The sequence below is a fragment of the Dunckerocampus dactyliophorus genome, chromosome 18 (genome assembly GCF_027744805.1).
Source record: "Dunckerocampus dactyliophorus isolate RoL2022-P2 chromosome 18, RoL_Ddac_1.1, whole genome shotgun sequence".
NCBI classification, from domain to species: domain Eukaryota; kingdom Metazoa; phylum Chordata; class Actinopteri; order Syngnathiformes; family Syngnathidae; genus Dunckerocampus; species Dunckerocampus dactyliophorus.
The window spans coordinates 3,202,888-3,228,596 of record NC_072836.1 but is presented as its reverse complement, the minus strand read 5'-3'; the positions used below and the strand labels follow the sequence as shown (position 1 = coordinate 3,228,596).

The 25,709-nt window shown below is 45.3% G+C and overlaps 1 protein-coding gene across 1 annotated transcript in view; it reads left to right on the top strand.

Moving 5' to 3' along the window:
• Positions 1 to 727: 727 nt before the first annotated feature.
• Positions 728 to 25,709, top strand: part of lrrc4ba (leucine rich repeat containing 4Ba) — a 31,637-nt gene continuing 6,655 nt past the window's right edge. The window contains exons 1-2 of the mRNA XM_054759871.1: positions 728 to 968; positions 23,622 to 24,078. Of these exons, the coding sequence (XP_054615846.1) occupies positions 23,833 to 24,078 (246 nt within the window). The 5' untranslated portion in view covers positions 728 to 968; positions 23,622 to 23,832. The remainder of the gene's footprint in view (positions 969 to 23,621; positions 24,079 to 25,709) is intronic.

Here is a 25,709-nt window from a genome sequence, read left to right as displayed (position 1 = left end):
CCTCCCACCTGGGAGCGTGTGAGATAGAGAGGAAGCAGGGGGGGGGCGGCAGGAGGGGGAGGGCTCTCCACTGCACTGTTGTGTGACTTGAAATTTAATAGCAGCGAGCAGCCACAGTGAGGGAGCAACTAAACAAGCTGCTGCTGGAAGCGGCATGGAGGACTGCAGAGGGCCTGCTAGCTGATGGGGGGGGGCAAGCTGCTAACGAGCAATTACATATTGCTCATAAAGTGCACGAGGGCCGAGAGAGATCACGTGCACGGTGCCATGCATGTTCCACGCAAGAACAGGTTGCTGGCCCTGTTGCTGCATGCTGTGTGTGTGTGTGTGTGTGTGTGTGTGTGTGTGTGTGAGAAAGTCTGCATATGCCACATTGACACATGATGCCCCCCCCCGCACTGCCCCCTTCGGTGACTGACGGCTCAACCCTGACCTCACCTTCCCTAACAACATTGAGTTTATTTCTTTTATAAAGGTTGTGCAAAAACAACCCCTCCTTCCCTGCCACCTTCACGCTGTCAATCATGTGCCGTAACACGTGGCCGTGTGTGTGTGTGTGCGTGTGTGTGTGGTCGTTGCCAAGGGAATGGGCAAAGCAGGAGAGGTAGGGAAGCTCCGACACGGGATCCATCTCCAGTACAGCCCGCCGACGAATAATAGTAAACATTTGTGGGCGTTGAAGGTGTTGACTGGAATAACCATTGCTTGTTTGTGTTAGAGGAGGTCATGTGTTCTACTGGAAGCGCGTCAGGTTGTCGTGGTAACGTCCATCAGACACTCCTCTCTCGTCCATGTGCAGCAGAGAGAGAAAGTGAGGGAGGGAGGAGGAGAAGACGACAGCATCCATTCGGCAGCCACTCTGCAGAGGAGCACTTTGCCCGGAGAGTCGTGGCAGCAGGATGCGTCTTTTCCCGGCATCGTCATCGCCCTCATCCTCATCATCCTCATCGTCTCCACGCATGGTCAAGGTGAGTCTCCTCCTGCCGGATGACATTCATGCTGATGCTGGTGTGATCCAGGAGTGTGTGTGTGTGTGTGTGTGGGTGTGTGTGAGTGTCAGGGGGCGTTAAGGAGTTAACTCATTTGCATACTTGGAATTTGTCTCAAACTTTTCCTCCTATTTTTTTGTGTTGTAACCTTGAGAACCTCTCCTGATGTTCTCGGCTATCATCCTACTTTTGCGGTGGTAATCTTTTTCCCGGGGTGCTGCCTCCTCCTCCTCCTCCTCCGCCTCCTCTTCCTCTTGCTTCCCGCTGATGAAAAATGTGGAGGCACCTTGCGGGCTCATGTGCGATGGGTTAAAGATGTGAGTCAGTCAAATCCACCACCCTCCCACCCCCAACCCCTGGAGGCCGCCCCCTCCCTCCCTCCCTCCCTCCTTCCCTGCTCCTCCGCAAGCTGAGAACAAGGATGAGATAGATGAGGACTGATGAAGGAACACTGTGGTTCTGTTCCGAGCGTCGGGTGTCCTTCTGAGGAGGGGAGAGTTGACTTCTTCATTGGGGGTGAAGTGGGGCACTGGGGCAGGATTAGACGGGGGGGTAGGAGAGATGATGACGATTGAGGAAGAGTCACTTGTTACAGGTGAAGACTCTTTTTGCTGCTTTGCTTGTGATTCAGTGCTGGTCGGCGCCGCTGTAAATGTCACCGTTGTGTCTCACCGCTAATGACCCCCCGCCCCACCGGGTCCGAAATAGCTGTACAAATGTTAGCATGTCATGCCACGTTGCTTGGCTCGCCCTCCTCCACGCTTTACCATCAAAATGTTTCCAAGAATGCAAAATGATGACGTCATTGAATGCATTCAATTGCCTTCTTGAGGGCTACTCAAAAACGTAGCAGATCGAGCTTACGTTCCACGCCTACCAGCAGATGACGAAAAATCCATAATTAATTGACATGCCCATAGCAATGTCTTTATTTCGCCTCGCTCCTCCCCCCTCCAAAACCTCCTGTTGCGTTGACGTCGATGTTCTCCTCCCATTTCGAATAACATTGGCAATGAAAGTGAGTGTTGTGATTATTAGGTTAGATTCAGCTCCAGAACCCTTCCCTTCTCTCTTCAATTGCCATTGCTCACTCGTGGAAAAACACTCACGCACTTATTAAACACATTTCCTGTATAAAATGTACAGTATAGCTCCTCGCCACTAATCAGTGATAACGGAAGATGATTCGTGACTTATTAAAGCCTCCGTAGCCAAACATACTTTTTGGTGCAATGGTGCGTTCAAGGAACAAAGTGCGAAATCTCAACGCTTGATGTAAAAAAAAAAAACATGATCAGTGAAGCATAAAGACATAAACATGTAAAAATGATGGTCTTTCTTTGAACAGCGGCGCATGAATGCTGTACATTTGACCTGTTTTCTTTGTGGAAAAATTGCCTATTTTTAGAGTTAAAAAAAACAAAAATGTTTTTTGCCCAAAAATGTGTGAATTGTGGAGATCCACTGTACTCTAAGAGTTTGTTTTACAGGTGCCATTTTGGGGGGATTTGGGCCATTTGCGGTTGGTTTCTGCGTAATGCTCCAAGGCGGGCTGTGTTTGATATGTAGCGGGCCGACAAGAAGTGTTGGACAACCCCTGGCACAAATTGTGTGTTTGGAACTGTAGTTGTGGTCCAAAAAATGTCATCACTCCTTCAATTTTGATGATGATGATGATTACCAATTGAAACTAAGCTTACCATTTTGTTGTAACACATCATGAACAACTGGAGGATGCCTGGTGTAGTACATGGTGGGCATCTACCAGCATGCAATTCCAGTGTCTCAGTGGACGTCAGGGGGTGTGGATCCACATTAGGATTGCTCGGGCCTTGGTGGACGTCTATTGGAGCTCACAAAGGCCTCGTTGGAGGTCTGCTGTTGTTCCTCCTGCAGTCGTGTGTCGCCACAAGGCGGCGTGAAATGGTAAATGATGGTGACGTGTAGCAAGGAGGAGGTGGAAGAGGCGGACGTGTCAAACAAACGTCGCATTCCAATGCATGTGTGTCACCGCCTGGCTTTTTGTTATCATCGTAGGTTATTGCCGATCGGCGTACTACGCTCTATCAAACTTTCTGCTAAGATGAGAGCAGACCTCCTCAGTAAGTGAGGAATGAAGGAACTCTCTGTTTACAAAAGTAAAATATCATTCCTGAATCTACACTGCAAGCTAAGCGCTTCCTCGCAGCCCGCCACACACTTCTGTAGAAATAGGGTTGGTTGAGGTCATAATTTACATTTTTTAAATCATGTTTTGAGATTTTTGTATGGAACTATATTTGTCATTGTGGTGGTATTTTGCAATTATGTGGCCAAATTAGGACAAAATAAAAACATGAAATAGTAACACTTAAAAATAAAATAAAATAAAAAATATATATATTTAGATTTAATAATGAAATCAGATGAATAAACAGCATTATTTTGTGTGACACAGCTCTTGTATTGTACCTTGTGTTACACTGCGTACTTAATGAAGCGAGTGTCAAAGCAGCAGTTGTTGTTATTGAAGCAGACACAACATTCCAGCATTTCCTGCACATCTTTGACTTCCCTCCTGTGTCTTAATGAAGCCTTCAAATGAATCCTTGTCTGCTTTAAGCGTCGCTGGACCTCCCAGAGACGCAGCTTTAGTTGTGAGGAACATCTGCATTAGGATGCAAGGAGAGTAACACTTGCCCTAAATTTGGTGTGTGCATGCGTGCGTGCGTGTGCGTGAGATCCTCAGACAGCGACAGAGATTATGGACGACGCAAAAAGTGCAGTAATCAGGGCGAGCTGCTGGCTGACGTCTTCATAGGGCAGCCATGTCATTGATTGATGGCGGCGACGCCTACTGATGTGCGCGGCTCAGAGGCTGACCGCAGATCAGCTGCCGGAGGGGAAAACTACTTCTTTCGGATGCTGCGGCGGCGGCGCCACGTGTTCCCGCCATGCGTGAACCTGAGGTTTTTGCGCACGATGCGGCACAAATTGGCCGTGGGTGACCGGGGGAGCGCATGAGCGCTGACCCGTGAGCTGCAAAAATGCTAAGTTGTCTGTGGTGGCGGGGTGGGGGATAATCAGCCGTGATTGGCTCCAGCGCGGCCCCGCCAGCCCTCCCCCAGGCCTGGGTGTCAGCCCTTTGGGGATGATGATGACTTCTGGGCGGCCATTAATTATGAAATAACTTAATGACAGCAAATGTGATCATTAGGAATGATGACATTTCCCCCAGGGAATATATTCTCATGTGGATCATCACCCAGCCTCCTCATGGCCGCTTTGTGCTGCTGTGGCACGCACCTGACAGCCTGAGAGTGTTTTATTGTGGAGGGGTTTATCGGTACACCATCATCACAGTTCGGTACCTCGGATTTAAGGTCACGGTTCTGTTCATTTTGGGTGTGTAAAGGCTTCATTATGCTAGACTGCCGTCACGACGCTGACCCTTCTGACAGCATCTTGACCCTGTTATAGCTCTTAGGCGGGGCACCTGACTCGCAATTCTCTGCCAAAATGCTAGAGGGCAGTGTTTTCCTGAGCGTCAGCAACCACGACTCTCATTGACTAGCTATTTAGCTTGCTGTGTGGTAGCAGCAGTAGAACTGTTGACATCTGGCAATCCTTGTACAGTAATCTAATCCTATATTGACTCGTTCAATACCAAAGACGGATTTCTACTTTTTTATCACCCCAAACGTCCGATCCCAACAACGTATTTATACGTTTTTTACGTTATTTTGCGCAAAAAGAGGTGATGACGCATCTCTTCAATAATGCGTTTCATTTCAGAGCACTTTAAGCCATAAAAACGGCCACAAGGTGGCAGAAGTGCATTTGATAAGAGCTCAGCAGAGATCAAGTGAAAGGAAAATCGCACATGACAGGAAGGAGGAAGTGACAGAGCGTTGAGGAATGTAGCGTGCAGAAGGTTACGCATTGTAGGGAAGTTTTAATGCACACACACGCGTGCACACACATGCACGCACATAGTTCAGATCCAAATAGTTCATGGTGTTATACATGGAAGTAAATTGTTACTTTCATGTAAGACAACCCCTTTTTTTGTTGTTTACGTTGTGGTATATCTGTTAAATATTGGAGTTGTCACAGAAGCAAAAAATATTTGTGTCAAAGTGAAAGTTACGCTTGAAATGCATCTTTTCACAAAAAGCTGGTTTTCTCCCTTTTCTAGTTGGGAACTGATATTTTCCTAAAACGTACCTATGTTGTACTGCTGATAACAGAAAAAGGTAGAAACAAACCTCTTTTTTCTGATGAAAAACGGGAGTCTAATCTTTCTAATCTACAGTAGGTTCCATGTTTGTATCGCCACAGAACCCAATATTCTGTGTGCCTTGAGAGATCAGCCAAAATCGTCTAAAATGGCTGAAGGGGTTGTCTTTTGAAAAATGTCTGGGATTGAATGAGAATTCAAAAATCTGTTTTTTGGTTGAATATGGCCTATTATAAGTAATAAAAATGCATATTTAAGAAAATTGTACATATTTCTGGCCTAAATGAAGCATTGTCAAGCATAAAAATGGCTAAATGAAGTAAAATACAAATAAAAGGCATTCAGAAGATGCATTCAAAGACGTTGCGATGATATGTAGTATTCTACACTGTTCACTAGGTGTCAGTAATGTTACATTGATGAGACAGTAGCCAACATAGGAAGTACTGTACAGGAACAGGAAGAACAACAACAAGGAACTGTCTAAATGCTAACAAGTGTGAGTCTATATTATGTCTTATTTATCTCTATGTCTTATTTTCTCTTATGTCTACTATATTGGGTAATAGAAGTGTAAAGGTGAGTATGTGGGTGTTATTCCATGTCTAGAGGGCTCTAATAATGTTAAAAACCATATCTAGAAGGTTGTAAACATGTTTTCTATGATAATATTACATCCTACTGGGAGAAAAATCATTTATCATGGTCAGTTCTGGAACTAATTGACTGCAATAAACGAGGGATGACTGTAATGGGGAAAGGAAGCATCACAGTATATAAGAGCTCATACAGTGGTACTTAATAACGTATTGATGTTATTAATTGGTTCCAAAAGGTCAGATGAAAACGGGAACATATGAAAACCAAAGCAATTTGTCCCATAGCAAATCATGTAAATCCAATTAGTCCGTTCTAGACACCCAAAAATATGAACAAAAATACATTTTGAAGAGGATAAAACCCAGGAAAAAACGAAAAGTACATTTTCTAGAAAACAAAACCCAGGAAAACCGAAGTTTGACGGTATTTGCGCATTTCTTTGCTGAGACACGCCCCAGTTTGGGGCGGCATGTCTCACGTAGTCGAGTGGTCGTCTCCCACCCTGAAAGTTGCTGGTTTGATCCTCTGTCCTCCTATGACCATGTCCAAGTATCTTTGAGCAAGATACGGAACCCCCCTGCCCGTGTCCTGAACGTAGAAAATCACTTTTCAAGTGAGTCCATTTACTGTAACCATTGTTTGTTTAGTTTTGGCGGTGGGAAAAACAGGAAAAGCTACATTCTGAAAATTATGTACTCAAAATAAAATCTGACCAATCACAACACTGCTGTCCACGTCGCCTTTGTCGCAAGGTTTGATCTTTTTGGAGGTGCATGTCATGCCCTGCCGGAGGGTCTGGAGGGCGCCGTGCCGCTTCGGGGGCAGAGTTCTCTGGACCTCAGAGGGTTTTCAAGCTCTGGCTTCTTCTTGGCACTAACGCTCGCATTAATGTGTACCGTGTGGGAAATAAGTACGCCTCTGTACTCAAGGTTCTCCACTGAAAAAATTACTCAAAAATGTTGAATAAAAAATACTTGTGTTGGCGCATCCATGTTCTTGTGTACTGCCCAGGTTGACCATTAGCAAGGAGGATTATTGCAGCCCCCAGGGACCAGCATGCTTTGCAGCTCCAGACCGCTTCGCTGCACCGCCGAGTCTTCAGGGGGTTTGTTTCAGGTCAGCGGCAACATAAGAGCTCTGCGCGGCGCTGACGAGCCGGACCATACCGCCATGGCGCGCTGATGCTGATTACCGTCTAAATATTGACGGTGTCGATGGCGGCGGCGAAGCAGAGAATGACGCTCGTGAGTCAACCTGCTCGCCTTCCACAAGGCGCCCGGGGCCAGCGTGGGTGCTCTTGTCGCCTAAGATAACGCGCATTCGAACGGCAGAGAGTCACATTCGGTGGGTGGTGTGATGTCACGGTGGAGGAAGGGGGGCGGGGGTTGGCGGTGAACACGTGCTAGCATCGAAGGAGGCCCATTAGGACGGCAGCCGTGATGTATGCACGCCTTGGACCATTACTCTCAGTTTGTTTCCCCAACTCCCTCGACTCGCTGCAATATATGGAGAGTGTTGACTCAGTCCGGCTCTTTATTTACATTTTTTGCCCCTCTTGCACTTTTCTCCTGCGGAAGCGGCGAAGGTGTCAGCACTCATATTTCGCTGTGAGGGCGTCTGACGGGGAGATGCGGCGATATTTGTCAACATTCCAGGAGCGTGGTGACCCGAGCATCTTCTGTTAGAGCCTGGTAGTCTACAGTAATACTTTGTACATGAAAGTTGGTCAATACATCGCTAACTCAACAAACACATCTGAGCTTTGTGTGAGAGCTGACAAGCTAATTAGTGTCATTTTGCATCATTTTGCATATATCTCAATCCCAAACATGTCTGCCTGACTTGTTTTTACTGAAAATTCACATTCCCCTCTATGAGGTGCCCAATTCAGTATAACTTTTTCAAGCTATATAGTTTCAATATTTAGCTCACTTTTCTTACATTAACAAATTTTCTTCACATTTGAAGTAGAAATTAAATTGTTTTTTTAGATTTTTCTTTTTTGAAAATATATATTTTTTAAATTTAAGTAAATTAAACTAAATGCTAAATCAACATTTTTTATTTCATTTCTAAATTATAAATCTAAATTTAAATCTGAAATGTAAATCTCTTTATTTAATATAAATACAAAGGTTAAAAATAAATCTTAAATCTTATTTAAAATGTTAAATATTAATACAATTCTTAAAAATAAATATTAACTGTAAATATAAATGTTAAGTAAATCTTAAATCTAAATATAAATAGTAAAACTACATCTTAAATATGAATATAAATATTAAGCCTAAATACAAATGTTAAAAATAAATCTTAAATTCAAATATTAAATGTAAATAGAAATGTTAAAAATAAATCTTAACTCTAAATGTAAGTATTACATGTAAATCTAAATATTAAAATATAGACTGTAAAAATACATTTTTAATATAAATGTTCTACGTAAATGTTAAATTTAAATTAAATGAAATCTCAATATTAAATCTTAAGGTCTGTAATGTACACAGCTCCACATCTCCATCTGCTGGGCCCCACTTGGCCCCAATGCAAGCGGACCGGAGCAGCCAAACTTTTACCCGAGAGAATAGGCGGATAAATCCTGGCTTTAAAGGAGGCTGGTGTCAAATTGGACGGATCAAACGCGTAATCTTCCACCTGAGCTGACCCGCCTCGAGCTCACAATCGCCGGTGTGTTCCCGGGAATCCTCCCATCCGAGCGCTAATGAGGCCTGACCCCGCTTAGCTTCTGAGATCAGACGAGATTGGCTTCTCTCAGGAGCTGAGAGCTCGTCCCTTCAAGTCAAGACCAGTCCGAGACATTTTTGGGCAATTGCACACTTCGGGGAAGGCCCCAAAGCAAAGCAAGTTCCGTTATGGGGGCCACCACTGACCTCCACATTAACGTCTATGGAGTTTGTATCGTGACATCATGTGGAAAGTTTTTAATAAATTCCGAAATTCTGTGCCGTTGTTGGTAAAAGCATCGCCCCGCTTAGGGAGACTCTGCCCTGAGCCCCCACCGCCTTGATGGAGACGCGTGTGATGGTTACTATGGCAGGTTACTATGGCAACCCCCGGGTCTCTGCAAGAGCTTCCATTTTGCACAGTGTGTGGGAGAGGATGGTGGCGGCGGTGGTGGGGGGGATTTTGGCGTTAGAGTGTGGGGAGAAAGTTTCCGAGGAGGCGAACTGGGGAAGCAAACACGCCTCAGGTGAAGCTGAGGAGAGGAGCATATGTGCACTGATAGAAGGAGGAGAGTGATGGAGACGTGTGAGCGATGGCGTGAGGACGAGGTGTGAGCGCATCACACACACACACATATGCCGGAATATTCCATCACAGCTTTGATATCCAAACATCTCCTCTTCGCTTTCCGTCTGATGTGTTTGGCAAGCGTGCTCGCGGTGTCAGTCCGGGTGACCCGTCTCCATGGAGACGTCCATCAGTCAGCCCGCGTCAGGGCTTCTCGGGCGAAGCCTTATCGTGTTTGTCAGCGTGAGTGTTTATCTGTCCACGTATTAGTCAGCGCGTCACTCACGGCGAAGGCCGGGGCGAGGTCGCCGCCGATTTGGGCCAAGTGTATCACGCATGCAGCCATTTGCCATTTGATGGTTTGTTTGGGGCGGGGGGGGGGCGTCACGGAGGATGACAGAAAGACTCACTGGACACAAATTACACATGTAAAACAATAATGTTCACTTTTCTATTCATTAACAATTGTTATTAGCACAAGAACTTTTTTTTATAAATAAGATCATTTTAAGGCCACACGGTGACCTGGTGGTTAGCATGTTGGCCACCCAAAGACGATGTTTGCCATCGAAAGACAAACATGAGAACCAGGAGCAACAGGTATTTGCATCTGGATCGGATGCACCACTTAGACGACAGCATTGGAACATGTGACTGACAGGTGCTGACGTCACTTCATTCTCTTTCTTTACAGCACTCACAATGTTTCCGTCATCACCTGCTGATGTTTTCTTCACTCTACCTGTTCCACGTCTTTTACTTAGTACACCACACACTTCTCTGGTTTTCATGTTGTTTTCACCTCTAAATGCAGTCCACGCGGGAAAAACCCATCCTACCACATCTGAAACGGAGCGTAGACATTCAGTGCTTTTTATTGATTTAATAAGCAATGCAATGGGACGCACCTGTCTGTCACATGTTCCAATACTTTTGCTCACATGAAAAATGGGGTGTCCATAAAACACAAATGAGTCCTGTCCCTTTTAAGAAAGTACTCCTGATCTCAGCTCATCATGCGGATAACAGACACCTGTCACACAAACACTCACCGTGGGCAAGACCAAAGAGCCGTCAGCCATCAAGGCAAACAACTGCACTACTTCTCATCCATCACTCAAACAAATACAAATTATTGATCAACTTTATTCAGTGCTACAGTCATGGAAAAATATACTGCTCAAAAAAATTAGAGGAACACTTGGAAAACACATCAGATCTAAACTGGGGGAAAAATGATCTTGAATATGTTTCCTGATAATAAGTTGGTGATGTATTAGTAACAAAATGATGCCACATAATTTGATAGAAATGAAAATGATCACCCTATAGAGGGGGGAAACCAAAGACACCCCAAAAATGAAAGTGAAAAAATGATGCAGCACACTGGTCCATTTTGCTAAAATGTCATTGTAGCAACTCAAAATGATTCTCAGTAGTTTGTGTGTCAATGGTATCAATCCCTTCATCCTCCAGGAACTACCTGCATACACTAGCCACATGAGGTCGGGCATTGTCGTGGGCCAGGAGGAACCCAGGTCCCACTGCACCAGCGTAGGTTCTGACAATGGGTCCAAGGATTTCATCCCGATACCTAATAGCAGTCAGGGTGCCATTATCTAACCTGTAGAGGTCTGTGCGTTCTTCCAGGCATATGCCTCCCCAGACCATCACTGACCCACCACCAAACCGGTCATGCTGAATGATGTTGCAGGCAGCATAACGTTCTCCACGGCATCTCCAGACCCTTTCACGTCTGTCGCATGTGCTCAGGTTGAACTTGCTCTCATCAGGGAAGAGCACAGGGCACCAGTGGTGTAGTTGCCAATTCTGGTGGTCTATGGCAAATGCCAATCGAGCTCTACGGTGCTGGGCAGTGAGCACAGAGCCCACTACAGGACATCGGGCCCTCAGGCCACCCTCATGGAGCCTGTTTTTGAATGTTTGGTCAGAAACATTCACACCAGTGGCCTGCTGGAGGTCATTTTGTAGGGCTCTGACAGTGCTCATCCTGTTCCTCCTTGCACAAAGGAGCAGATACCGATCCTGCTGAGGGTTGAAGGACCTTCTACGGCCCTGTCCAGCTCTCCTGGAGTAACTACCTGTCTCCTGGAATTTCCTCCATGCGTCCAGGTACCGCAGTGATGCCCTGGTCCAGATCTGGGAGGAGATCCCCCAGGACACTACGGACACCATCCGTAGTCTCATTAGGAGCATGCCCCGACGTTGTCAGGCATGCGTACAAGCACGTGGGGGCCACACAAACTACTGAGAATCATTTTGAGTTGCTACAATGACATTTTAGCAAAATGGACCGGTGTGCTGCATCATTTTTTCACTTTCATTTTTGGGGTGTCTTTGGTTTCCCCCCTCTATAGGGTGATCATTTTCATTTCTATCAAATGATGTGGCATCATTTTGTTACTAATACATCACCCACTTATTATCAGGAAACATATTCAAGATCATTTTTCCCCCAGTTTAGATCTGATGTGTTTTCCAAGTGTTCCTCTAATTTTTTTGAGCAGTGTATATTAGACCACCCTCGTTTCTTCAGTTTCTTGTTCATTGAAATGCCTGGTACAACTAAAGGTACCTTTGTTTGGACAAATATAACAATGACAACAAAAATAGCTCATAAGAGTTACATTTTTTGTCAGTGCAATGCTACAGCTATTCATGTCAGAACTTAAGTGATTTTGGTTACTATAAGGAAAACCAGTGAAGTTGCTAGATATCAGCTCTCAAATGAAACTCTTATGAGCTATATTCGTTATCATCATTATATTTGTACAAACAAATGTGCCTTTAGTTGTACCAGGCATTAAAATGGATCAATAAACCGAAGAAACAAGGGTGGTGTCATCATTTTTTCCATGACTGTATCTGTTTCCCTCTGCCATAAAAATGGACTGTTGATAAGTTTGTAAGGGACAAAAACATCATTTTCCCGATGGTACATGTGAAAATCCATCCTTCATGTCCCTAATGAAGTGTGTGTCTGGTGAGCGCACATGAAGGGTGGTTATTGTGTTGGATTGATGGAGATGAATGCGTGTAGCTGATGGTGCGCCGCGTGTCTTTATTGTTTTTGGAATATTCAAGCTGCTGTTTCACCGCATTGCTGCCCCATTTGCTGCATGTCGCTGGCTTTGTGTATTGCAGTGGACTTGAATGTCAGTGTTGGAGTGCAGGCATCGCCTTCCTCTGACTTTCTGGTCCACCTTGACCTTGTTTTTATGCGGAAGTGATCAGCAGCAGCGTTTGTGTTGGAGGGTGTCGCACGTGAGCGCGTCTTTTAGCAGCGTTTTAATATTTCATGTGCAACAACAAAGCAGGATGAGTGCAGCCGACCGGAGCCTGGTGTTGTGCTGTACATCCAAAGCAGGGCGAGCTAAACAAATAGCACACGCGGGAAGGGTATGCTGAGCTTTATTTTGACATGCCGTGCCTTGCGTGGCCAAGACCCACACACTCACACACATTTATGCATTGATGTTAGAGATGTTGTGTTTTGGGTCTTAAAAGCAGCACAGTGTTGCTGTCTCTAATGTTCCTCCGCCTGCCAAGCGTCATTAAAGTCACGTTAAACTTCAGTGGCATCATTGATCACATGAACGCGGCTTTCACACTTTAGTGCACCTCCACTTTCATTAGCAACAAATACATCAATAATACACACAACACAACGCTCGGAAATCATTCCTATCATCATCTGCAAGCACGCATCACACTTTTTATCTTCAACATCAAAGTCAGTAGTAGTACATCATCCATAGTAGTATACAATCAAGATTAGTATATGATCGATAGTAGAGTATAATTACTAGTGGTACGTGATCAACAGTTGTACATGATAAATAATAGTATGTGATCAATAGTAGTATAATATCAATGGTAGTGCATGATCAATAGTAGTACGCGATCAATATATATGATCAATAGTAGTACAGTATATGATCATTAGTATATGTGACCAATATTAGTATATGATTAATATTAGTATACGAGTAATAGTAGTACACTATATAATCAAAAGTAGTATATGATTGATATTTGTACCGTATATGGTAAATAATAGTGTAAGATCAATAGTAATATGTGATCAATAGTAGTATTTGATTCATAGTAGCATATGATTAATAGTAGTATATGAGTAGTACTGTGTATATGTAATAGTAGTGTATAGTATATGGGTAATAGTAGTACAGTATATAATGAATAGTAATAGTAATTGTAGTATATGAGTAGTAGTAGTATATAGTATATGAGTAGAAGTAGTATAGTATATGATCAATAGTAGTATCGGATCAATAGTAGTATATGAGTAATAGTATATAATATGTGAGTAAAAGTAGTACAGTATATGATCTGTACTAGTATAAGAGTAATAGTAGTATATAGGATATGAGTAAAAGTAGTACAGTATATGATCTGTACTAGTATAAGAGTAATAGTAGTATATAGGATATGAGTAAAAGTAGTACAGTATATGATCTGTACTAGTATAAGAGTAATAGTAGTATATAGGATATGAGTAAAAGTAGTACAGTATATGATCTGTACTAGTATAAGAGTAATAGTAGTATATAGGATATGAGTAAAAGTAGTACAGTATTAATCAATCAATAATAGCATCGTATCGATAGTAGTATTGTATATAAACAATAGTAGTGTGGGATCAATAGTAATATGATCAATAGTAGCAGGTGATAATAATAGAAGCACTGTTAGCAGGATTACACCAAAAAATAGAAGTGTGATTTCCGTGAAAGGCCGTTTACATTTTTATTGCACTGGCAGGACGTCTTTGCCTTTACCAGCTAGGATTTTGTGTTTTTAATATTTTGATTGGTCTAGAGCGAGCCCCCCCCTTTAGATCTTTCTCCAAACACGGTACCAACTTTGCTCTGCGGGCTGCCGATGCGTTTCCATTGGCAACAGCAGGTGCTATTTGTGGTTGCATGTGTGCTGAGTTGATACCTTCTGATTCATTGCTAGCATTTAATACACACGCTGTTAGCTCCTCATGCCGAGAATGGCCGACTTCCATCCTGTTGTTGCGCTTTGCTAGCATGTGTCCTTCTGACTGAAGCGTGCTTTTTGCTGTGGCGCTGATGTGACGTAGAAAACCGAGAAAGCGAGAGCGTTATCACGAGCCAGACTTTCATCCCAGCATGATTCTGTGAACTCATCCCCTCAGGTCAGGCGGGGTTGGAACATGCCCCCCCCCACCCCACCCGCCCCCACTGAAGGGGAAGGGGTCCCGTCTTCATTGCGAATAGATGAGGTCTCCCCGCCCGCATCCTTGAACGCACCGAGTGGGCGACGGTGCCGTGCTGCAGCGCGTCCCGTTAGACACGGATGAGTGGCTGTTTAAAATGTGGAAATTTTAAAAATAGACTTGTTGGGTTATTTTCCTAAAACAAGTCCCAATTTTGTTGTTATGATGAGCAAAAACAGAATAAGCAAGACATTTCAGCAGCACATTGAGGATCCAAAAGAGTTTGTGCCTCAGTGAAAGCTAAATGGCGTCTGTACATTCAGCAAACACAAGCGCCTGTTAGGAATGGAATATTTTCCACCCCGTGGTAGATAAACACCTTGCTGTACTTTGTCTGACACAGAGTAGGAAATATTTCCATTCCTAACAGGTGTTAGGAATAGTTTCTGAATATTGTGCAAACATCTGAATGTTTTCCACTCTCTTTTAGACAAAGTGTGGCCACATGCTCATCTACCACACAGTGGAAAACATTCCATTCCTAACATGCCGTTATTAATTCCCACTATGATGCTTATTTGCCCCAAAGTTCTGGTCTTTCCACATGAATTTGGACATTTTGCCGTCCAATGACAGCCATGAAAAGAGGTGAAGGGTAAAACAGACGCAGATACACGACCAGTCAAAAGTTTGGAGACACTTTCTCATGTTATGGTATGGGAAGGTGTCTCCAAACACATAACGTTAGCGGCATGTGAAGGAAAATCATGATAATTTCTGGAGACAGTGATCAGTGTGATTTGGGTATCGTCTGATTTGCCGCTTTGTTTTCATAACGCAGGACCTCCTTCCTGCAGGGGCGTGCACGTAAATGGGGCAGCACAAAGGATGCCATTTGTCACCGTTTGTGTGTGCGTGTGCGCGCCGTGACGTCACACCTTCATTGAGAAGCGAGGCCGCCGCCCGTCCAGTCAGTCATGGGGAGGAAGTGGGCGAGAGAGGAGCTTCCCTTCTCCTATCCAGTTAACAGCACATCCCCCCCTCCCCTGCTGCGTCTCATTTAGGACTATTCATAAGGATCCTTTGTCAAAGAATGATGAAGGGGGTGGGGGGCATGATTAAAAAGAGAAAGCCCTGTGTGTGTTTGTGTGGCGCTCCACAGCTCCTGCCAGAAGAAACTGCTTCTTCTTCTTTTTATTTTTTGTCCTCCATTAAATCAGAGCCTGGGTGCCCTGATGCAGAGCTCGCCTTTTTCATTTTTTAAAAGCCCCCCCAGGTCTTTCATCCCAAAGTCAATTCTGCCTGGCGGTTAGTCAAACGCTTTAAATGTTTATAAGTGCCTACAACGAGTGCGAGCGCCGAGTGTGATAGATGAGCCTGCCTGCTGGACCACGACAGGAAGTCAACGTCTTCTTTTGGCGTCCTTTCACCTCATCCAGCGCACTCGCAGGTCATCGTGTCGGCTTATCTCTCTTAAATTTGTAGCTGGGTGGAAGTCCTGCTCCTGGACAGGCAGCTTTATACGCTCACACATCAGCTCCTCTTTCCCTTTTTTGCTCCTGATGTAACTAACACTCCCTTTGATTTATGCCGAGATACACTGCCACTGTTGGGGCACAACTGAATATGGACGCAGTCGGCAACGTGAACCACTACACTGCCACAGCTGCACATACTGTACAGTCACCTGTGGTCATCTCGCTCACGCCGGCAAAAAGGGCTGTCCTATCTAGCCCTTTAAGCACCAACTGACAAAGCCTGCTCAGATGAGAGGTGAAACAAGCTGTCCTATCTAGTCTTTTAAGCACAAACCGACAAAGCCTGCTTGTATGCAAGGCGAAACGAGCTGTCCTGTGTAGTCTTTGAGCACGGACTGATGAAGGCCGCTCGGATGACAGGCAAAATGAGCTGTCCTATCTAGTCTTTTGAGCAGGAACTGATGAAGCCTGCTTGGACAAGAGGCAAAATTAGCCGTCCTATGTAGTCTTTGAGCATGAACTGCGGAAGGCTGCTCAGACGAGAGGCGAAATGAGGTGTCCTATCTAGTCTTTGAGCACGGACTGACGAAGCCTGCTCAGAATGTCTCCTTACACAACCTGAACAGTCCATTTGCGATCAATTCAATGCCCAAAGAGTACAAGAACCTGAATGAATGAAATAATTTACAGGTACAAATGCAGGTTTTTTTTGCCTTAAAAACTTGACTGGAGCAAAAGCTGTAGAGCTTTTTGACCCCCAAGATAAACAATAAAAACATCTATGTAAGTGTTTAAAAATGACTTTAAAAATGGATGTATGGACGGATGGATGTCTTTAGCTTGACCCCAGTGGACTCTCCTTTTGGGAAAGTGGAAGACGGCAATCTGACTGACTGGTGCTCCCTTTGGAGTCTGTCACGTTGGCTTGATTATGAAGCGTCAAGATGAGTCTGATCCAGTTTGACGCGTTGTCTTCTGGAAGTCAGAATCGCTTGAAAGAATCAGGACTGACTGGACTGCTCACAAGAGTTTGCAGGTTTTCAGTCTTTGCTGTGTTGGAGTGTTCAGCTGAGCATGAAGAATGACTCAAATCCCTCCGATGTTGCGGTTGCTTAGGGTAGGAATGCTGTGATGCTTCCCAACGGGGTCTATCATCAGTCTGTCTACAAAGATGATAGACAGAAACGAGTCCACCCTCTAGCGATGCCCCATGATGCCATGTCTGTGAGAGACTGGTCCTCAGGGTTCCCAAGGGTCTCCTTATGGTCCACACACAGCTAGACCACAAACATAACCACTCTTTACTCACCAGCCAGTATTTATTTGTGTTTTATTGCTGTTGTTACGTGAGCTCTTCTAGCCGCCACCCTCACAACGGTCTTTAAAGGATCAGACACATCAGCGCTCGCAAGCCCCGGGGCATTAAAAGTCTCCATTAGCGACCAGATGAGAGGCACTTCCTGTGCACGCGAAACGCCTCAGACGGCCGATCGATGAGCGCATCGATCCAAAAGATGTGATCAAATCCATCATGTGGGAGACGCAGCGCCGCTAAATGCATTTTAATAAAAACTTAATTGATTGAGTCAATTCAGTGAATCAGCAGCTGCCAGCCAACATTTTGTGCCTGATTGAGGACGCCCATCGCTCAAGTCCCATTCCGCCTCCGCCCCGATGGCTCGCATTGTTGCTGGGAAGGTCGTGCCTCGGCTCCCTCCGCACACCATCGACACGTTAAGTCGCTCCGACATTTCTTGAGCTTGGTGAGCAGCCATCTTGGTCGTTATCAATATGTTTCGTGCTGACTTGCTGGCGACCAAACGAGGCATCCTGCTGTCCAAACCAGGTATCCCTTACTGCAGGGGTCGGCAACCTTTGGCATCACAGGAGCCATTTTGCCTTCCAGTAAAGAAAAACGGTCTGGAGCCGCATAAAATAACACAGCTTATAAACTTTTAAAAATTCAACTAACAGAGTGCATAGGCTCACTTGGAAATCATTTAAACACTGAACTATGTAGGCTTTTTTGAGTTGTTCCTTTATTTGTGTAAAAGTAAAAGAAAAATAGCCAACTTTAACATTAAAAAAGCCCATCAGAGTTCACATATCTACATATCAGTGCTGCTCAATGTCGCTTACATCACTTGACTCCTCACAGGCTATTCAATATGCTTGCACTGAATTCATGTCATCAATTTGCCAACTGCTGATGTTTGTTGCCATTCTATTGGTCCTGTCCTTGACTGTCTTTGCAGGGAGGGGTATTACTTTCCTTTTCTGGATAATGTCTGTTTGTTTTTTAATTTGGAGAATAGATGCTGTGATATTTTTATGGACGACTCTTTCATGTAATCTCCATCAGTGAACAGCTTCTCCCGCCTTGCACACTCCAGTGCAGCGAGTCAGCTACAACGCTAGCAGCTGTAGTTGAGTGTGGAGCCTTCATCCACTTCCTGAAAGTATGTTTGCTCTGCTCAACCTTCCGTAGGAGTTCCGAAATCGCTCCCTTATGCCCATCTGCAGTTTGGTACTTTTCAGAAAAAGCCGAGTTCTTGTTTTTTGAAAATGTCTTTCCATGTTACATTTTCTATTGTTTGCTAATTTCCCGCCACATGTCAAGCACACAGGTGGGGAAGCCAGCGTCACGGGCAGTGAACGCAAAGGAATACTATATCCATTCGGAATGAAACTTTCGATTTTCTTCTGACAATTTTTTTAAGGGACGAATTCATAGTTATGGAATGCTTTCCGCGGGGGCAGCACACTCTCAAGACTTTTTTTTTTTTGTGTGTTGTTAGCACACTGACCCCCTTCCCGCTTCCCTTGCTCATCCGATCAGCAGTCAGAAGGCAGTGTAGATGCATTCACTGACTTGCGGTGAGTCGGATATTTCATACTGTTTTTGAAAACACACATTTCCACTGCTTTGGTGTTAAAAAAAAAAAAAAATCACAGATCTTGGTGTGGGAGCTGAAGAGCCGCATGCAGTTCCGGAGCCACGGGTTGGCGATCGCTGCCTTAGTGGAATAGAGTGGATCGGCGCACATTCGCCATTCAGCATTCCCCCCGCAAATGTGCAGATTTCTGGTCCAAAAATAGGACGTTTTTTTTGCAGAAAACACACACCTTCACCATAAGCGCACCTGCTTGTGATTAGTAATGATGATTCTATGTAGGCTCGGTTCACGCGCTTACGTTGGACGTTTGTTTGTTTGTGCCTGGACTTCCCCTGTGCTCTTGCTACATGTGTGCTCAATGCACCTTGTTCACACACTTCCTGTTTCCTGGATTTGTTATCTTTTTGTGCACATACAGTACCTCTTTTCCACCTCCCATGGTGACTTTTCCATCAGGTCTAATGTAGCCTAGCTTTCTTCATTAGTTTTCTACTTTACCCGCGAAATAATAGCGAAACATCATTTCTAGCCCAAAAACAATCCAAACTTGATGCACCCCTGCAGCCCATTTTGGCAGGAAACTTGTTAGGCCTGGATTATTGTGCCCTCTGCTGGTTGCTTCCGAGTATGCCACCATTGTTTAAAGCAGGGGTGGCCAAAGTGTGACCCTAGGGGCCATTTGGGGTGTGCTTGTGATTTATGGGCCTGTGGCTCATTCTAAAAATACAATGAAGACGTTTAAAAAAAAACAACAACAACAAAAAAAGTTGAAAAAAACAGCAAAAGGCTGTATTTGAAGTTGAAATGTTAAAAGTAAACACTCATAATAATAATAATAACAATAAGATGCTTTGTCACCCATAACTCAAATCTGACAACACAACCTTTTTTATGAGTCGGGTTCACTTTGACGTCCCTTTCTCGCAGCCAAATTATAGAACTACGCTAACTAGAACAATGATAGAACTAACGTAATCCCCACTCCTCGAGAGGCGGACGCGGTCTTTAGGAAGTCCGATCCACAGGATGCAATCGAGCAGCCCGAATCAAACGCGCCAAGACGGCAGTCTTTTAACCTCCTCTAGCCTGCCGACACGTCCGCCATTAAACATTCAGCTGTGCTCACAAAACCTGATTAAAAATTCCTGTCACGCGTCCAAAGATATCAAATATGTCAGCGTGCATTAGGGCGACGCGCTAAACGTGCGAAAACCTCGCGCGGGACGTCTGGAATATCTCACTGAACCTAATCATGCAGCTTTAAAGGCGCTCCTCAATGTTTTATAGCGCGTCAAGTGGAATGTCTGCAAGCAGGCGGCGCGTTGGGAATAACAGGAAGTGAAGTGCATGTTTTTCCCCGGTCACAACACACACGACATGCACACTGGTATGGTATGGTAAAGACTTTTACCTTCTCACGCCCTCCAGCGAAGAAAACAAGACCTCCTAAAATGACACATTTTAGCTTTGAACACAGGAAGCCAACTAACTAAGGAAATGACTTTCCATCCATTTTCTATGCCGCTTATTCTAATTAGGGTCGCTGGAGCCTATCCCAGCTGACAAACAATCATTCACACTCATACTCATACCTATGGATAATTTAGAGTCACCAATTAACCTAACATGCATGTTTTTTGGAATGCGGGAGGGAACCGGAGTACCCGGAGAAAACCCACGTATGCACGATTCGAACCCAGGTCTTCCCGCTCTGCTGGCTAACATGCTAAGAAAATATCTATTTTTTAATTACAAAAATGATCAGTAAACGCTGAGACATGGGAAAGGAGTAGGATTTGATAAGCTCTGCTTCTTTCATGTTGAATTGCATAAGTGTAAACATTAGAAAGCTGTGAGTCATGAAAGAGTTGTTCAAAACATGCAGGGTTTTTTTACTGAGTTGGGGCTCACTCGTCTGTGTTAACTTGTTTGCTTACTCACCCCTGCTACCGCTAAATAAATTAAAAAAGAAAACCTAGTAACTTGTCAGGACGTGATTAAATGTTGGGGGAAGGGGTGGAACTTGTTGCTCATGTGAGAGTTTCATGTGATCAGTGACGGGTGACTCAAGTGAATCAAGTACCCGATTCACACCTTGTGGCGCATGTGCGAGTTTCTGCACACGCGATCAGCGACGGGTGACTCAAGTGAATGGAGAACCCGACTCATGCGAGTTTCTGCTCATGCAATCTGTGACCAGTGACTCGAGTCAATTGACTGCTCAATTCACAACTTGTGCGAGTTTCTGCACACACAACCTGTGACAGATTCCACACATACGATCTTTAACATGTGACTCGAGTCAACCGCGTTCCCGAATCAAAAGTTGTTACGCAAGTGCGCCTTCTGCACGTGTGATCTGTGAATCAAGTACAGGATGCGACTCACGCATGTTCCATCGCACTCTTGTGTGCTTGCCATCGCTAGCACATATACAGTAGAAGTAGTACACAAAGCACCACGAGGTGCCCGCTGAGCTGAAGTCCCATGTGATTTGCTGAGGTCACGTGGGATTTGGTTTGAACGCCAGGTTTTGTTTGACTTTTGAGGCATTTTTTTTCCTAAATATTTTGGTTAAAGTCCAAGTTTGGTTAAAGCAAATGCAGAAATGTGATGGGACATGTGACGACATCCTGCTAATACTTTATATGGCTGAAGTCATCATAATGTCAGTCTGACCTCTGACCTGGACGGTGGCGCTGGTCTCGTTCCTCCGTGCCGCCGTGCTAGTACACGGCGTGATAATGATTGTGCCACGCCGTGCCCATGTCGCCGTGTTTGGTCCGTGCCATTTGTACAGGCGTGTGTTTGGGGTGCTAATGAGCGAGGAGGAGGGGGCGGGGGTGATGAGGGGGAGGGGTAGTTGGTGGGATACAGCTGGATGGAGCGCTGAATAGTAACCATGGTAACTGTGGGCGAACATTTGAATGCAGCGCCAGTCAGAGCAAAGCTGGGAAAGGAAGCTGCAGTCTGTGTGTGTGTGTGTGTGTGTGCGTGTGTGTGTGTGTGTAAAAAGGAAGGGGGTTTAGGTGGGGGGGTCAGGGGGTTAATGTGTGACATTGTAGCAGGTTAATGTTTCATCAAAGTGCGAGGTCACTGCATCGTCTATTCTGCTGCTGCGTGGGGGAGGATGGGGGGCTTGGAGATGCGTAATGAGGTGTGGGGTCGGGTTTAGGTGGGGGTGACAGGTGATTATGGGGTGGGCATTAAAGAACAAAATATTTATTTGAGGAATGTCTAAAAAAATAAAAAATGAACAGAAGACTCCAAAAATAACTGTTTGGGTGGGGGAGCTTTTTTTAGCCGTTCACCCCCCCCCCCCAAAAAAAAGGGGCTGCTGTGCTGTGGATGATTTATCAGTGTGTCCTTGTGTGTGTTTTAGTGTCATTGAACTACTGCGTTATTGATCACCCCCCCTCACAACCCCCCGCCCCCCCTCCACCGCCACCAACCCTGCAAAGCGCCTCTGCCTGTCGACCTGTTTGCTCCGCCCCCTCAGGAACAACCTGGCTGCATGTCACCTGTTTCATATTCATGCTGGATGTTGTCATTCACCTCCATGTCTCCGTCCCTACTGCCCCCCCACCCCTCCTTGTTCTGCTTCTTCTTCTCTCAGTGACTGAGGTGATTAATATTAATGCTTCTTCTTCTCTTCCTCCTTATTCTCGCTCTTTTTAATCTCTTTTACTCCGGCCGCACTATTTATACCATCTTTATCCCTCATCATCCCTTTCACTCACCCTTCCTCTCACCCCCCCACCCCCCCCCTGCAGCTGCTCAGTATTCATCTATTACTGTGCTGTTGATAATTCCCTCCCCTGCCCGCAGCCATACACTCATCCATCAGATTAATAATCCCTCTCCCTCCTCACCCACCGTGTCAAAGTGGCATCATTGCGTCCGTGGTTAACAAGAAGCGAGCTGTTGCGGCCTGCGAGCGTCTCGACCACCTGCAGACCGGCAGAGGTGCGCCCCCCACCCCTCCTTCCGGACGCTAGCCACCCGCCCATTAGCGCTAATGCAGACTGCGGCGGCGGCGGTGAGCGTCCTCCTGAGGATGCGGAGCACCGCGCCTCCGCAGGCTCGGAATTAGCATCTCAGCCTCCAACAAAAAGCCGGCAGCGTTGTCTTGCTGTTGTTTTCAAGGTTTGTCGGGAGTGTAATTAAGGCCGGGAATGATCGCTTATCAGCCTGATTTTCCTGCTCTCATCGCTGATGAAATCATTAACACGCACAACGAAAATCAGCCGTGAAAACGGGATTGCTAGTGACGCTAAGTAGCCAAACAGCGTTTCTCTCCGTTTCCACTGTAAAGACTCCTGGGAAAACCTCCGCTGTCCCGTTTGCCAGAGTAACCATCGCAGCGGTACGGCGTGTGATAATAGGCTTTTTTGCGTACGTCCCTCGTTTATAGCGGTTAATTGGTTCCAGACCCGACTGCGATGTAGGATTAAATGTTAATAAATGGAATATTTTTGTAGTTTGAGCACGGAAAACCCGTTTGACTTTCTCATGCAGATGAAGTTGCATTTGGGGCAAATTGGTGGTAATGACCCACCGTTTCCAGCAGATGGAGCTGTGCTTGTTCCTTTATCTTGCACATTACTGCCACCTGGAGGACTGAAGTGGAAGAGCATCCTCCTGAGGCATGTGTAAATCGTTGGGCCTTGGTGGTAACAGCTTAATGACAGGGCTAGGTGCGCACCTGCCGTCGGCGCCGCGATGTGATGACTCGTGACAAGGCGTCTGCCGGGGGATTACGTGGGATTTGATTTGAGCGCTGCCACAAAAAGTTGTAATGCCTCCTAAAGATTCTTTGTGACAAGCCGCCCCCCCCACAGATGATGAGCTATAAATGTCTCGCTGTTATTTGTTCTGTTGGAGGAAAACACCGAGCGCGCCGTCTTGAACACACTCTCTTCTTCTTCTTCTCTTTTATGTTTGCGTGTTGCTGCTCAACAGTGACTCCTGCCTTTGTCTCGCCAACAAGAGGAGGGAAGAAAGGGAATCGCGTCTGCTTTGGCGCACGTCTTATGTTCCAACAACACGAGGGAGCCCAAGCAGGACGGGCGGGATGCAGCAGTGAGGAGGCGGAGCAGAAGGAAAGCCAAGGCTTCTCCAGATACGTGGGCCGTACCTTCGGATCGCAGCGCCGGGTCATGACCCAGTTGCCATGCGCATCGCCACGCTGACCTGCCTTCCCGGCCCTCCCCCCTTCCTCTTTCTGCTGGCCCAGCTGCTGCTGCACTTCCTGCTTCCCGGGTCCGAGCTGGTGGGCGCCGCCTCCTCCTGCCCCTCCCACTGCACCTGCTCCAACCAGGCCAGCCGCGTCATCTGCACCAGGCAGAACCTGGACGACGTCCCAGAGAGCATCTCTGTCAACACGCGATACCTCAACCTGCAGGAGAACTCCATACAGGTCAGCTCCCAAACGTCGTCGTCATCATATTTCATAAACATTTCATCTAATGTCTAGCACAAACTGGAGACGCTATACATTGAACATACTATATACTGTATGACATCACTAATGTAGACTAAAAACCCACATCAACCCAACAATCTCTTATAATGCAAGCTGTAATTACACCATATAAGTAGGTAGGCACTATTTGTCAATATATTCATTTAAAATATGAAACTTTTGTTTTAAAAAAAAAAAAAGAAAAAAGCTGTTTCCTGAAACAAGAATTGAGCAAAAATCTATATTTTGCATTCAAACCCCCCCCATTCCAATAAGGATGTGTCAACTGGCGCACTTGCGTATTGACGAGTACACTTACAGTAGTCTATTAAGTGCGTGAGTGCAGTACACCGTCAGTACTCTGATGACACTTACCACCCTAAATAGTCGCCATCTTGGCTACGGAGCGGAAAGGGGAGATGCTAACGTGAAATAGTGGCAGCTGGTAATCAATCTGGAGCGGCGGAAAAGTAGTGAACAGAAGAAGAAGAAGCTGGTAAATGCTGCAATCGTCGTGTCCGTTACGTGCGCAGCGACAGTAATACATGCTAGACCGAGCACTCAGGAGCTAAGCACCCATTGTACACGCTATATTATTAAATACAAACACTCAGTGTACAGTAATCCCTCGTTAATGGCGTTAATTGGTTCCAGACCCGACTGTGATAAGTGAATTTCCACAAAGTAGGATTCCTTTTTTTTAATCAATGAAATATTTTCATAGTTAGAGCACAGAAAACCTGTTTACAACCTTCTAAATATGTATTTTTAACATTAGAGACCTCTAGACATGAAACAACACCCCTATAGTCACCTTTACACTCCTATTACCTAATATAATAGACATTTTTGGTGTTCCGGTGCTCGGGGAGCAGAATGGGTGGCGGACAGGAAGTAAGTTCGGAATTGAGAATTCTGTTTTGGCTTGGTGTGGTTTAGGGCCACAACAGTATATCATGTTAGGGGTTCTTGTGAGATCATTCAAACCTGCTCTAGACGTAAACTAACACCCTTATAGTCATCTTTACACTCATATTACCAAATATAGTAGACATCCAGTCTACTTTTTTTATTTTTATTTTCTTCAAATGTAGTCCCTCCCCTTGGTGGTAAGTGTTCGTCACTGCACACGCACCACACATGCACTAAAAGACGAAGTGGAAATATGCAAGTGCATAATACGCAAGTGCACTTATGCACTCAAAAGTGTAAGGGCGCAAGTCCGCCAACTCAGACGCTGCAACATGTGTACTGTAAGGGTGAGGCTAACTTCCTTAGCATTAGCGCTGCAAGCTTTCACAGACTGCAGCGACTCACTTCTGCCTCCTGAGGAAAAGGGTGGTACTACAAGAGCAGCGCTACCTTTAGCTGTACAATAAATGGCAACCTTAAAAAAAATGTTCTTTTAATGACTCTGACATGTCACTGACGTGTTTGTAATTAATTCTCTTGTCACAAACAAGCGAGCTTTTAATTGATGTCATCTGCTAAGGAAAAAAACACGATGTTTGCAATCAACAAACGATGCTTGCCTTGCACGTCGATATGGGACATAGCTTCTTAATTGCACATGTCTCATAGTGCTG